General features: G+C 60.1%; 1 protein-coding gene across 5 annotated transcripts; it reads left to right on the forward strand.

The window, feature by feature from the left end:
• Nucleotides 1–208: 208 nt before the first annotated feature.
• On the forward strand, nt 209–7,597 carry FADD (Fas associated via death domain). Of its 5 annotated transcripts, none has more exons than XM_059150501.1 (3): nt 209–772; nt 2,553–2,686; nt 7,190–7,597. In XM_059150501.1, the coding sequence occupies exons 1-3, from the start codon at nt 487–489 to the stop codon at nt 7,238–7,240; spliced, it is 471 nt and encodes a 156-aa protein (XP_059006484.1). In that variant the 5' UTR covers nt 209–486; the 3' UTR covers nt 7,241–7,597. The 5 variants fall into 5 exon arrangements, 3 of the variants coding, with proteins under 3 accessions (XP_059006484.1, XP_059006475.1, XP_059006460.1); XM_059150492.1 differs by lacking the exon at nt 7,190–7,597 and adding an exon at nt 5,608–6,126 and having other exon boundaries at nt 211–772; XR_009348314.1 differs by having other exon boundaries at nt 412–772; nt 2,553–3,259.
• The last annotated feature ends 5,820 nt before the right edge of the window (nt 7,598–13,417 follow it).

Raw genomic sequence — 13,417 nt, forward strand, 5'->3', positions numbered from 1 at the left:
CGCGCAAATGACCGTCGCTTGAGAAATGAAATTTTAATGAAATTAAACCTCAAAAGTCCGACAAACCTCGGCCCAGCCTTTCCCGCACCGAGAGGCACTCTCCGCAATGTTAACAAGAAATGCCTTTATTCTCGGCACCCGCGGTGCAACCCTGCCCGGGGAACGCAGGTCCCCGCTCTCGGCTCGCTCCCGGGTCCCGGGGCCACAGTACCGCACTGGGCGGTAGACGGTCGGCAGGGCGCAGGCGCAGAAGCCCTCCAGCCGGCCGTCGCGAGCTCTCCGGGAACGCCCCCTGGCGGCCGCGGGGCACTCCCGGGCGGAAACGGCTACAGCGGGGCCAGAGCCGCATGCGCGTGTCCCGGAGTTCTCGCGAGACCGCGGGGGCGTGGGCGTGGGCGCGGACTTCCGGCGGCGCGAGCGCAGTGACGCGGAGGCCCGGCGGCGGGGAGGCCGGCGGGGCGGGGCGGGGCTCGGGCGGCCGCCGCCATGGACCCGTTCCTGGTGCTGCTGCACTCGGTGTCCACCGGCCTGTCGGACGACGAGCTGACCGAGCTCAAGTTCCTGTGCCGGGCCCGCGTGGGCAAGCGGAAGCTGGAGAGCGTGCGCTGCGGCCTGGACCTGTTCGCGGTGCTGCTGGAGCAGAACGAGCTGGACGCCGAGCGCCCCGAGCTGCTGCGCGAGCTGCTCGCGTCGCTGCGGCGCCACGACCTGCTGCGGCGCCTGGACGCCTTCGAGGCGGGCGCGGCGGGCAGGGCCCCGCCGGAGGAGCGAGGTGGGCGCCGGGGGCGCGGCGCGGCGGGGCCCGGGAAGCCGGGGGGGCCTGGCCCGTGCGCCCCGCGGCGGCTCGGCCGGGCCGCCGCTGCTTTCGTTCCGCCTCTGGGGGCGCCCCACGGGCGTCCTGGCCGCGGAGGACCGGGAGTGGCTGTCGCCCGGCGGCCTAGGCCTCGGGGTGGCCCTGTGCTCGGGCTCTGCGCTCGGTCCCTCTCGGTGTCTTACAGGCCCGCGGACCGGGGCTGGGAGCGGCAGGGAGGAGCCCGAGATGCGCGGCCCGTTGCGGGCTGGGGCCAACCGAGGCAGCCGCGGCGGGCGGGCGGGATTAGCCCTACCCGTCTCTGACCAAGGCCCTTCGGCGTGGCTTCCTACCCTGTGCGCACGCACCCCCTCTTTCCTCCCTCCCCTGGGGCTTGCACAGGCCTCGGGGAGTGAAAATGAGACCTGGGCAGAGCAGGGCGCCTCAGCCACAGCCCTGTGTTCTCAGAGCCCTGGGAGGGGTGCTGGGGAGTGCTCTGGGGACACCTCTCATAGGCTGGAAGCTCTCGCCTGGCATCCGCCCTTTGGTCACCAGGTCAGAAAGGGTAGATCGGGAGCAGCACGGGTGTTGCTCCCTAAAGACTCATGCTTACTGGTGCAGATGGGGAGGAGACTGCTGTGCCTGGGGTCAGTCAGATTCAGACTTCCTGTCCAGACGCACGCACACACACCCCTGTGTAAGCATACACACACGCACACCAGGCCGTGCAACTAGGACAGGACGTAGAAGAGCTGCGTGTTCAAGGACATTGAGCAGGGGGAGATTGGGGACATAATACATTTAGAAGGCCGTGCACACACCACAGATCCGTCCGTCTATGCGTGTACATAACGGTGTGTTGCAAGAGAACGCACCGGAGATTACCAGGTAGGGGTGGGTTGATGAGGGCCCGTCCTGTATTACTCTCGCTCAGAAGACGGGGTAGCGTCCTGGTCGGGTGGACGGGCACCGGGCTCGTTGGGGTTTCACTTTCTAGCTGTGCCGTTGTCTAGCTGCATGGCATCAGGAAAATACTCCTCTTCCCTGTGCCTCAGTTTCCCTCTCTGTACCATTGGTCACAGTAACACAAGGGCCCGCTTGCCCACCTGCAGGGGACGGAGGAGTCGGCACACAGGCTGACAGCATCTTGGGGGTCTGTAGCTGACACACATTTGCTGGGGCCCTCTGAGCTGCATTTTGCCCTTTTTCTCTGCTCACTACCTCCATTCCAGAAACCACCTGTGAGGGTCGGTAGTGCCCCACCTGCTGGTCTCAGTCCTGACCTTTCCACCAATGAGAACACGATGGCCACGGACCAAACGCTGGTGGTCAGTCCAGGCAGCTTCCAAAGTAAGAACTGGGGTGTTTTCGTGCCCCAGGGCTGCCATATAAAGGACCGCAACTCAGGGCCTTGAAGTGACATGGAACTGATTCCTTCGCAGTTCTGGAGCCAGAAGTCAAAGGTCAAGCTGTCAGCAGAGCCGGGCTTCCTCTGGAGGCTGCAGGACAGCATCCTTCAACCTCTTCCAGAATGTGGCGGCTCGGGACATTCTTTGGCCACTGGAGTGGGCTGGCGGCAGGACTGGAGGCCCCCCTCAGGCTTTCTCTGACCTTCCCCTGGCCCCCTACTGCTGCGTGACCCCAGCCTCTGCAGGAGGACCTCTCGTGTCCCCAGCACTGAGAAGCGCTTTGGGAATATGGGGTTACTCGTCCCCAAACGTGTCCCCCAAACCTCTGGTAAATCCTTTTCTTCTTCCCCCAGACCTGCGTGCCGCGTTTGACATCGTCTGTGATAACGTGGGGAGGGACTGGAGAAGACTGGCCCGGCACCTTCACGTGACAGACACCAAGATCGATGCCATCGAGGAGAAGTATCCCCGCAACCTGACTGAGCAGGTGAGGGAGTCGCTGAGAGTCTGGAAGAGCGCCGAGAGAGAGGACGCGACGGTGTCCCACCTGGTGAGGGCGCTCAGGGCCTGCCAGCTGAACCTGGTGGCCGACCTCGTCCTGGAGGATCAGCAGGCCCGGGAGAACGAGACTGCGGGCAGTGGAGGTGGGGACAAGAGCCCCGCCGAGTCTCTGACGTCCTGGGATTCGAATGGGCCTGCCTTGGGGGGCCCCTGGTGACCCAGCTGCTCTTCTCCAGGGGCCCGAGGGCGTCCACGCAGCCCGAACTTGGGTCCCCCACCACCACCAAAGTTGACCAAGTGCCTTCCACGTGCCGGTGCTATGATGACCTAACAGGGAGCCAGGACAAGGGACCTCGGCGCTCTAGCCACTGCTGGCTTCACGGAGTGGTGCCTGGGGGGTTCAGCCGCCTGCAGTTCCTTTCATTGGTGCCTCCGGATCGCCCTTGAGAGGGAGAGTCTGTTGTCCCGTGAGATAGTCCTGCACGAGGAAGTTTTGGATCCATGCCCAGCAGGTAGAAGGAACGTCAACGTCCTGGTGCTCAGTGCTGTTACTCAGCAGGTGGGGACCGTGTGCCGTCCGCGGCTAGACAGTGTCCGTAGCAATGGGAGAGCCGGGGGTGGAGCCAAGGCTGTCGGGCTCCAGAGCCCACGCGGTGACCACTGGGTCACTCGGTTGCTGCCACGGTTGGCCAGAGGCTTTGAGGTCATCGGCTAGACCCGTACACCAGGGCAGGCGGTATGGAGGTCCCTGGTGGGCTCATGGCCCTTGAGGGTGTCCGGGGGAATAGTAAGACTCGTGAGAACGGCCTGCGATAGGCTCGTTGGGTGCTCGGGCAGTGGGTGCCCTCGGTGCTTCACCAGTGGGAGTTCTTAGAAATACGGTGACTTCTGTGATGCCGCAGTTTGCTGGTTTTTATCAAAATCACTATTCTGATAACAGGATCCTGTAATCTTAAAAAGTGGTCTTTCTGCTTTTACGGTAATCCTATTAAAGCTTTTTCCTTTACGGTGGAAAGCTCCATGACCCAGAATTTTACATTCCTTTTGAGGATTACTTCATTTCTCATACTCTTGAAAGTCCCATTGTGTCGATTTCAGTACCCTGGGCCGCTTCTCTTAGGCTGAACCGTGAGCAGGGCGGCCGGACTCCTAACAGCTCCAGGAGCCGCTGACCAGGGGCCTCACAGAGTGGTCGGCTAGAGGCCACCTTCTGCCAGCTTTGAGCCCACCTGCTACTGAGCGGCATCAGAGAGCCGGGTGGCCGTCCCTTGTTCGGGCCTTTGGCTGTGACCTTGGGAGAGCCCCACATGAGGTCCTGGCCGCATTGTCCTGCTAAGCTACAGACCAGCCTTGGAGTCCCTGCACGCCTTTAGCAAGTCCGTACTGATGCCAGGCGGGGTGAGGGCCAGGGCCACCGCAGGAAATGAGAGAGCTGTGGCCCTGCTCTGTGGACCTCAAGCTCCGGACCAGAAATCCAGGCATTAGGCAGAGCATAAGCTCAGGGTGCTGTTGAGGCACTGAGCCCGTGGCACGGCCTGGCCCTGTGTCATGCGCTGTCCGTGTCCTTACCCCCCGCCCCCAGCCAGCCATCGCCCCTGCTTTGCAGACCCTGGGGCCGAGCTAGTTCTGTGGATAGTAGACAGGGCAGCGCTGTCCATAAATGTTAGGAGCTCGGCTGGGCCGCTTTGGGAAGTAGGTTTGCTGAAAGCTATGTCCGTGTTTCTGGAACACAGGCAGGTTTCAGCAGTCTCCCATTCCCTCCTGGCTTATGAGATAAGCTACTGAAAGGGTGAATGTGGAACATTGTGACCTGTGCCCTACATCCCCCCATGTGCCTCTCACAGCCGGAAAGACCCCCCCCCCCCCCAGCCATCCCTCACACCACGTGTTGTGATAGAGGCTTCAATGACCTGTGATTTCTGCACCCGCGGGCAGCGAGCAGACAGGGCCTGGTCCCCAGCTCTGCCACCAGCTTGTTCCTATGGCCCATCTCTTAGTCCCATGGTTGTGAAGGCACCGGGTACCCCCATCCCCCGGCACTCACATCCCTGACCTCCACAGAGAGCAGCTCCTGGCCACATGGTGAGGGAGAAGGAGCAGGGTCCTGGAGCAGCCACGCGGATCGCGAGGCCGGGAACTGAGTTCGAGACCTGAGCCTCGATCGTGAGGCCAGGAACGGAGTTCGAGATGACGGGCGAGGAGTGTCTCCACCCTGTGTGGCTAGGCTCTGCACGCCGCCCGCTTGCCACCCGCTTGCCGGGGCCTGGAGATGGCCCCCGCCACCGCCCCACATGAGGGCGGAGCCATAGAGCCTGGTGATGGGGCTGCGCGTGCACAAGCAGCTGTCCCCAGAGATGCTGGCTCAGAGCCAGATGGAGGCACCGGTCTGTTCGGCCAGTTCGCACATCTGTGGGCTGGAGGCTTCCAGCCTCGCCAGCACGGCACCGGGCTCAGAGCCACGACAGTGGGACACGCAGCCTGCCCTTGGGAAGCACAGTTTCCCTTCTTCATGAAGCAAAAGGAGACGTGTGACAAAAGTCAACGCAAGCATGCAGTAAAAACGCAAACACTTACATGGACCCTGGAAATGGAAAGATGCACGGCAAGGGTTGGAGAATGATGGTTTGGTTTGGTTTGGTTTGGTTTTAAAGATTTTATTTATTTATTTGACAGACAGAGATTACAAGTAGGCAGAGAGGCAGGCAGAGAGAGGAGAAGCAGGCTCCTCACTGAGCAGAGAGCCCGATGTGGGGCGAGATCCCAGGACCCTGGGACCATGACCTGAGCCGAAGGCAGAGGCTTTAACCCACTGAGCCACCCAGGCGCCCCAAATGATGGTTTTTTAAAGATATTTATACTTTCTGTGTTTTCTACATTTTCTATAATGTGTTTTCATTGTCCCCCCAGATATACTTGCGTGGGAGTGTCCCCAGCGAGGCACAGAGCATGGGGTCCTCCGCTGACTCTGCCCCTCGTGGCTTCCCCTAAAAAGGGACATTTTGGTAAATCTCAAGTGCTTGCCCAGGCCTGTAGCAGCTAGCTCCTCAGGCACCTTGGAATAAGCAGTGACATTCTGCCCAGAGCCCCGGAGCTTCTGTCCCTCGGGCTCTCACTGTAGTGGGGCCAGCCCGGGGCCGCTGGCCCCAAGATGTTGCTTGTCACCCTCACGTCTCAGCGTTTTCTCCACGGTTGAGCTGAACCACGGCTGCAAGGGAGCAGGTGTTCTGGGGCGGGTCTGACTGGCCGCTGAGTGGAACTAGGACCTTTGCGACGGGACCAGTGACGCCCTGCCCTGGATCGGGGAGCGGCTACATTTTCTAGAGGAATCTCCCATGGGAAACTCCCGAAAAACAATTCATGTTCCGTTTAGATTTTTTTGTAAGACTTTTTCTTGAAATGTGTACTTCCAGTAAAGTTTGCACACGAGTCCTGTGGTTTACATGAAAGTTTGAGTTAGAGGCACAGTTTGCCTTAGTTCTTCTCCCGAGAAAGACGGGGAAAGGTCCACTTGTGCATGCTTTCAGGCCAACGAAGGGGGGGTTGGTCAAGTGCTTCCTGGAGCAGAGAGCCAGCTCCCTGGTTTCGGGGCCCCCAGACTTCCCGGCTTCCCACCCACCCCCTCTGCCCTCTCACCCCAGCCAGCCCTGCTGGGCTCTGGACATGCGCACACACAGAGCTCTGACGGCCCGTCCAGACCCTTCCAAACACTTGCAGTGGGGCAGGCTGGAGGCAGACCCTCCCCCATCCCTTCTCCTCTGGGGCATTTGATGTTTGTCTTGATGATCGCAGGACATTTTCTCCTGCCGGTTCGTCCTCTGGCCCCCGCATCTCAGACCCACTCCCTGTCCCCGCACTCCTAGAACCCTCTTCCCGCTCGGCACCCAAGGAAGCCAGGCCCTCCGCCTCACGCGCCGGGTGGCCAGTGCGGCCACATGGTTCCCTAAAGCCCCAAACCCTTATTGTCCGCTGCCAAGGGGCCACACCTTTTGCCTCGTAAGTGCAGGTTCGCCGACCCAGGGGTCGGGCCGTGGGCGTCGTGGCGGTCAGGCATTATTCTGCCCGTGGCCCGCACATCCGGTTCTGTGCTTGGTACCACGATCCGCCCAGTTGCCAAAGGTGCAGACTGAGCCCCCTCCCCAGGGCGGCTCCTTCCCAGCCGCCCACCCACATCCTCTCCTGCCCCTCCCCCACGGAGCCCCATCCTTTCTCTCAAGGACCCCCCCCGCCCCCGCCCGTCATCCCCCCGACGCGAGCAGGATCTGACGACAGCCCCTGACTCTCCTCAGCCGCCGGCTCTCCGCGTCTGTTTCAGTTTTGTGTTTGGATTTCCGTGATCCCGACTGAGTCACCTTGCCCGGGGCTTTCTAGCCGCGTGACGTGGTGTGTTGTGCTCGGGCCCCACGGGCAAGCAGGCCGGGCGCAGCGTGTGCTCACGTGAAGACGGCCAGTCACTGCCGTGTGCTGATAGAGACCGGACTTCCTTCTGCAGGGAGCACCGGCCGCGGACGTCCCCTTCCATCAAAGAAGCCTTGTGTCTTAAGTCCCCGACCAAGTGACAGCCGGCAGGAGTCCCGTGTGTAATGCTCACTGCGTCGTCCCCCAGGAACAGAGACGGGTTCAGTGCCTGAAAGGCCCTCCCTGAGCCGCAGCTCCGTCCGTCTGTGGATGGAGCTTTCGTGGCACGGCTTGAAGAGAAACACACCCCGGCCCTCCGGGTCACCCAAGGCATCGGGCAGGTACAAGACCTCCTCATCCCCCAAACCGCCTGTCGGTGCAAACGGTGTGGATTTACTCAGTGGCCCTCAAAAGTGGCTGTAAGGGTGCGTTGTGTTGTATATTTTACCACAAAAAAGCCTACCTCGAATTAAATTAACTCTACGTTTCGTTGTGATGTTAATCTCGACCCTGTGTGTCTTGTGGGCTCTTCGCTCCCAGACTGATCCTTTTACTGCCGTTTGGTAGTTCTCGAGGCTCAGAAGCACGAGGTCGTATCTGACGCCACGTCTGTCTGTATCAAGGTAGCGTCATCGTAAGACCTTGCTCATCACCGGGAGACCAGTTCCCTGCCGCTCTTCCCAGAGGGGTTTCTGGCTAGAAAAACCCAGCTCCAGGAGTCCCCAGGCCCCTCAGGATCACAGTGCCCAGGAGAGCCACCCAGCCCCACGCACCTCATTCCTGAACCCCCATCCCCAGTCCTTACTGGGCCTAAGGCCCCGCTCAGACACCCAGTCTGATGGCAGCCTTGCCTGACCCCCCAGTCCCAGGGCACACGCAGAGGGGCAGTCAGGCTGGGGTGAATGTGGGCGAGCAAGCAGCGTTCTCCCGGGGGCGAGGCTGCCCCTCTGCCCATCGCCGACGCCAGCACCCCCAGCCAGCCTTCCCTCGGGGACCAAGCCCCGGGATTTGCCCTTCACAGTGCCTAGTCCCAGGGAGGTCCATCCAGGGATCCCAAGGAGGTGTCTCCCACCCCCTGAGTCACCAGAGACCACCCCCACAAGGGTCCCTGTCTGTAGGCAGGGTCTATCCGCACACACAAGAGCACACACAGCCCTTCGCAGCAGGCTGTCTGCTTCATCCCTCAGCCCATTCGTCCGTCCGTGCGCTCACTCTCCGTTCTTAGCAAAGGGCCAGTGGCTTGACCTTCTAGCTGAGTGATGCCCCCCACCCCCAGCAGAGCACCTCCCACCCCCCTTTCTTACCTGATCGGACCCTCTCCCAGGGTCGCTGCAAGGTTCAAAGAGATGAGATGTGGTGTCTGGGAGTGACTGACACATTGCGAAGGTCACTAAGTTTCCTCTTAATGGTTGCTGAGTGACTGCGTGTTTTATTTACTTTTTTTTTTAAAGATTTTATTTATTTGTCAGAAAGAGGGAGAGAGAGTGAGCACAGGCAGACAGAGAGGCAGGCAGAGGCAGAGGGAGAAGCAGGCTCCCTGCTGAGCAAGGAGCCCGATTCGGACGTCCCAGGACGCCAGGATCATGACCTGAGCCGAAGGCAGCTGCTTAACCAACTGAGCCACCCAGGCATCCCTACTTTTTTTTTTAAGATTTTATTTATTTGACAGACAGAGGACACAAGTAGGCAGAGAGGCAGGCAGAGAGAGAGGAGGAAGCAGGCTCCCTGCTTGAGCAGAGAGCCCGATGCAGGGCTCGATCCCAGGACCCTAAGATCATGACCTGAGCCGAAGGCAGCGGCTTAACCCACTGAGCCACCCAGGCGCCCCTGACTATGTGTTTTTGTTTGTTTGGTTGGGTTTTTTTAAATATTCTATTCATTTATTTGACACACAGAGAGCCAGAAAGCACAAATGGGGGGAATGGCAGAGGGAGAAGGAGAAGCAGGCTCCCTGCTGAGCAGAGAGCCCGATGCGGGACTTGATCCCAGGACCCTGGGATCATGGCCTGAGCTGAAGGCAGACACTTAACCGACTGAGCCACCCAGGCGCCCCGACTATGTGTTTTTAAGAGTTTATTTTTATTTATGTATTTGACAGAGAGAGATCACAAGCAGGCAGAGAGGAGGAAGCAGGCTCCCCACTGAGCAGAGAGCCCGATGTGGGGCTGGATCCCAGGACCCTGGGATCATGACCTGAGCCGAAGGCAGAGGCTTTAACCCACTGAGCCACCCGACTATGTGTTTTTAAAGGCCTTGCCCTTACACCAGCTTGGCTGGGTCAAAATGTTCTCAAATCAGGTTCCATCCTGAAGCTCTTCGGAGGCACTGAGGCTGCGTGGGGAAGCCGCCCAAGTCCTGTGAGGGATTTGATATTAGGAAAGAGGAGTCCTGTGTCCTCTGACTCCACTGAGAGCCCAGACTGTAAACCAGAGACTACAGGAAATGAGATTAAGGTACAAAGATGGGCAGGCCTGGGACATGAGGCCGCTTTCCCCTTCCACGGAGGCATGGCCTCGGAGAGGGCCGGCCTCCAGAGCCCACTGCCCACGTTCAAGTGCCAGCTCCGCTGTGTGTCCAGCTCTTAGAAGTGCAGGGCGAGCAGCGGGGGGCCCTGCGACTCCAGCCACAGCGCTGCCCAGAGACGCAGCTCACCGAGTCCTTGGACCAGCCCGATCTGCCCGGCTCCCTGTCCCAGGAGCGGACACTTGCGTTTCAAAAATTTTAAGCCTGTTTGATTGAATTTTCTGGTATTTGTAGTGAAGGTGATCACACAGGAATTTAGAATATGATAAAGATGGTGTTTCAGATTAGAAAAAAATTCAGCTGTGGGGCCGGGTGAGCAGGGGGAGGTCTGCGGTGAGGTCTGGGACAGGAAGGAGAGGGCCGTCAGACGAAAGACCTCGCTCTGGCCACTTAGAGAGCTGGAATGTCTGCTTGTCAGGAAAACATGACGGTCGCCCCCACCCCTTATCCGTGGTTTCCCGCCCCTCCAGTTACTCCCACCAGCAGTGCTCCTGGCGAGGTGATCCTCCTGCTGGCGACCCCACACCGCATCCCCTCTGCCCTGTCGCCGTGTGGGCCCGAGGAGCAGGGCGGGGACGGTGCAAGCCATTTTGAGATTGGGGCTCGTTCACGTACCTGTCAACTGCCGTACATTGTAATGTCCCTTTTTGTTTGGTTGTTCATCTCCGAATGCACCTAATCTAGAAGTGAAACTTGTCCCAGGTGTGTATGTGTAGATAACAATGCGGGGGTTCAATATCACCCAGGGGTTCAGGCGTCCACCGGGAGGGTTGGACAGAGAAGTTTGGAAGGCAGGTGTTCATAGACAAAGGAACTCAAGTTTACGGTAAAGATCCTGTTCAATGTCATTCACCTGTTTGCTTTTGAACAAGTGTTTGCTGAACACCTACTACGTGATCGACAATGCCTGGACCCTTTGGGCCAGCTGCTTTCATGGAACTTTCGTTCTAGCGGAAGAGACACACAGACATCCGCGTGGGATCCCGAGTGGAGGGGAGGCCCGCAGGACCCGAGGGAAGACTGCCCAGGGCTGGGCAGACGCAGCAGCCTCCCAGAGGGACAAAGGCCAAGGGGCAGGGAGCGGCTGGGAAGGGCAGGGATATGGCCTGTCGCATGGATTGGCAACAGCGCCAGCTCTAAGGTTCCCTGGAGCAGCTCTGCATGAGTCGTAGGGCACTGTGGCCCCTCTTAGGTCTCCGGGCCTCCCACTGCCCTTACCACCTTGTTCAGTGGCCAGAGTCCCTCCAAGCTCTGCTCCCTTCTGTTTTTCACTTCTGTTTTGCAGCTAGAACTGCCACGAGTTTGGCTTCTGTCCTAAAAGCCCGGGGAAGGCCCTGTAGAGGCCCAGTCGGAGGCTTTGTGATCAGATTTAAATTTTTCAAGCTCCAGCTGCGGGATGGACTGGGGGGTACTGGTGGGGCCATGGGAGCTGGTCCAGAGACAACTGGCCCAGGCCAGGTGGGGGATGATGGGGATGATGGAGGGGGCCTTGGGCTTGTGTGGTGCTGGAGCGGCCGGCAGGAGTGGTCCCAAGCTGGGGTCTGGCATGTGTACGGGGCACGAGACAGGGAGGTGCCCTGGAGGCTCAAGGAGGTATCCAGTGGGCAAAGACGTGCCGCACAGGCCTGGCGCGAGAACTTCGTGAGTATGTGGGTGCCGGCTGTCCAGGGAGGCGCAGGGGCCAGACCCTGGAAGGAGGGGGTGCCAGGCCTGTGGGGACAGGGAGAAGCAGCGGCCTTGCACCTGCCCGCCACCCCTGATTCCACCCCCCCAACCCCCCCAAGAATCTTCTAGAGCCGGTTCCAACTGCAGATACCAGGCCACACCCCCAGAGAGTCTGATTCAGCCCTGGGTGGGGCCACACATTGCCTCACCACTGCCTGGGGCACAAGGACTGTGTAATCACAGCCAGGCTGCCCTCAGCTCTAACCTCTTCCCGGCCGGGCTGCTCAGGACAGGACAGGCCCCACCGAGCCACAGAAGGTGGTCCCCGCTCCTCCGGGGCCTCCCACCCCCACAAGCCTGAAGCCATGGGCTACAGGGAGGGGCTGTGTCCCAGGGAGGCAGGTGGTCACCTCCAGACTCCCGACCACTAAGCCCACCGCCCCCTGGGGTTGGCAACGGCATTCCCAGTGGATTTGGCTTTTGTTTGGGTTTCAGGTTAATCTGAGAGGCTCTGCTACCCGATGGGTAAAACAAAAGCGATGTGATTCACCCTCCATCCTCCCTGGCTGGGCTCCCAGCCCACTAGGGGCTGTGGCATTGGCCGCCTCTGACACCCACGGAGTCCCGCAGCCAGGCCCCAAGTCCGGCCATGGGAGGGACCCCGCTGAGGGAGGGATCATGCCTTGGCCTGGAAGCGCTTACCACTGGTATTGGAACCCTAACCCTGCATTTCCTATGGGTGAAGTTGGGGTGCTCCTGCCTTCCCCTAGGGCTAGCCAATGCAGAACCTGGCAGTCCCACCAAAGCTGGTCATTGATTTGTTATCATCATGAGGTGGGGACTGCCTTCGGCATTGGGCAGGGAGGCAAGGACTTGGGGATGAACAAAGTGTGGGGCCTGACGTTGAGGGGTTCCCGGTATAATGGGAGAGACAGAGAAACAAGGACAAGAGGGCAGTCCTCAGAGCCGAAGTGATTTGTGAGGTCACAAGAAGAGCTTGGGCGGAACCCAAGCCTCTGGCTCCAAGGACCACGCCAGGTCCAGGACACCTAACCGTTTCCCAGAAGGGGCCTTTTGAGTTGGGTTTTGTAGGTTAGGTAGGAGTTCTCCAGGTGGCGAGCGGTTCAGCTGCAGGAAATAGGAAGTGCAGAGGCCAGGAGGAGACAAATCAGAGGGCTTATTCAGGACACAGCAAGCGGGTAGAGTAGTGGGGCCAGTTCCTGGCAGGCTGAGGGGGCTGTTTGCAGCCTGAAGAAGGAAAGGCCTGGAGCCGCAAGGGGAAACACGAAGAATGAGGTGCTCTCGCTCAGGAAGGATGCAGTGCGCTCATGAAGGCCGGTCCAGCAGCCTCGGTTGCTTCCAAGGTGCCTGGAGGACTTGCCACTGTTTTTAGCTTCACGGGAACCTGGAACTGTGGTTGAGGGAGGTGGTTTCGCCCTCGGGACCAGCAAGAAGTGCAGGTGCACGTGGGCAGGGCCGGGTAGTGATGAGCTCGGGGGTCTCGAGGTAGGAGGTGGAGGAGTGAGGGCTTCCGTTGCCCTGCCTAACCAAAAACCAGCCTGCCCTGCAGAACCTTCTAGTTCCCCAGGCAGCACGGCAGGCTGGGAAAGTGGCCCAGTCCGGGACAGGGGCTTGGCCCTTCCCAGGCTGCATCCCGTCTGGGGGCTCCCGGGGAAGGTGTCCCCACAGGCCGTCACCAGGGAGGGCCCCTGCCCAGCGTAGGAGCACCCCCAAAGCTAAAATAAGGCTCATGCGTGCTCCAGAAATACTCTGCTGAAAGTGCTGGCCAGCCAGCCCTGGAAATCACCCCGTCAGCTGGCTTCCCGCCCAGAGGAGGCCGGGTGGAGGCCGGGAGGCACGCTTCCGGTCCCCACACCCTTTTATTTTGGGAAAATCAAAGGCTCCCCCTCTGCGGAGGGAGGGGCAGCACTGACACACACACACACACACGCACCCCGCTCTTGCTGGAGAGCCGTGGGGCTCTGGACAGGACAGCGGTTCTCCCTGCACCCGCGCACTCGCTCCTGTACCAGCTCGTCTGCTCCGGGCCTCAGGAAACGGCTGGACCCCAGACCCTGGACCCTGGGGGCACCTATTCTGCTGCTTACATGCTGTGACACTGGGGACCAGTGTC

Source organism: Mustela lutreola, chromosome 1 (genome assembly GCF_030435805.1).
Source record: "Mustela lutreola isolate mMusLut2 chromosome 1, mMusLut2.pri, whole genome shotgun sequence".
Taxonomy (NCBI): Eukaryota; Metazoa; Chordata; class Mammalia; order Carnivora; family Mustelidae; genus Mustela; species Mustela lutreola.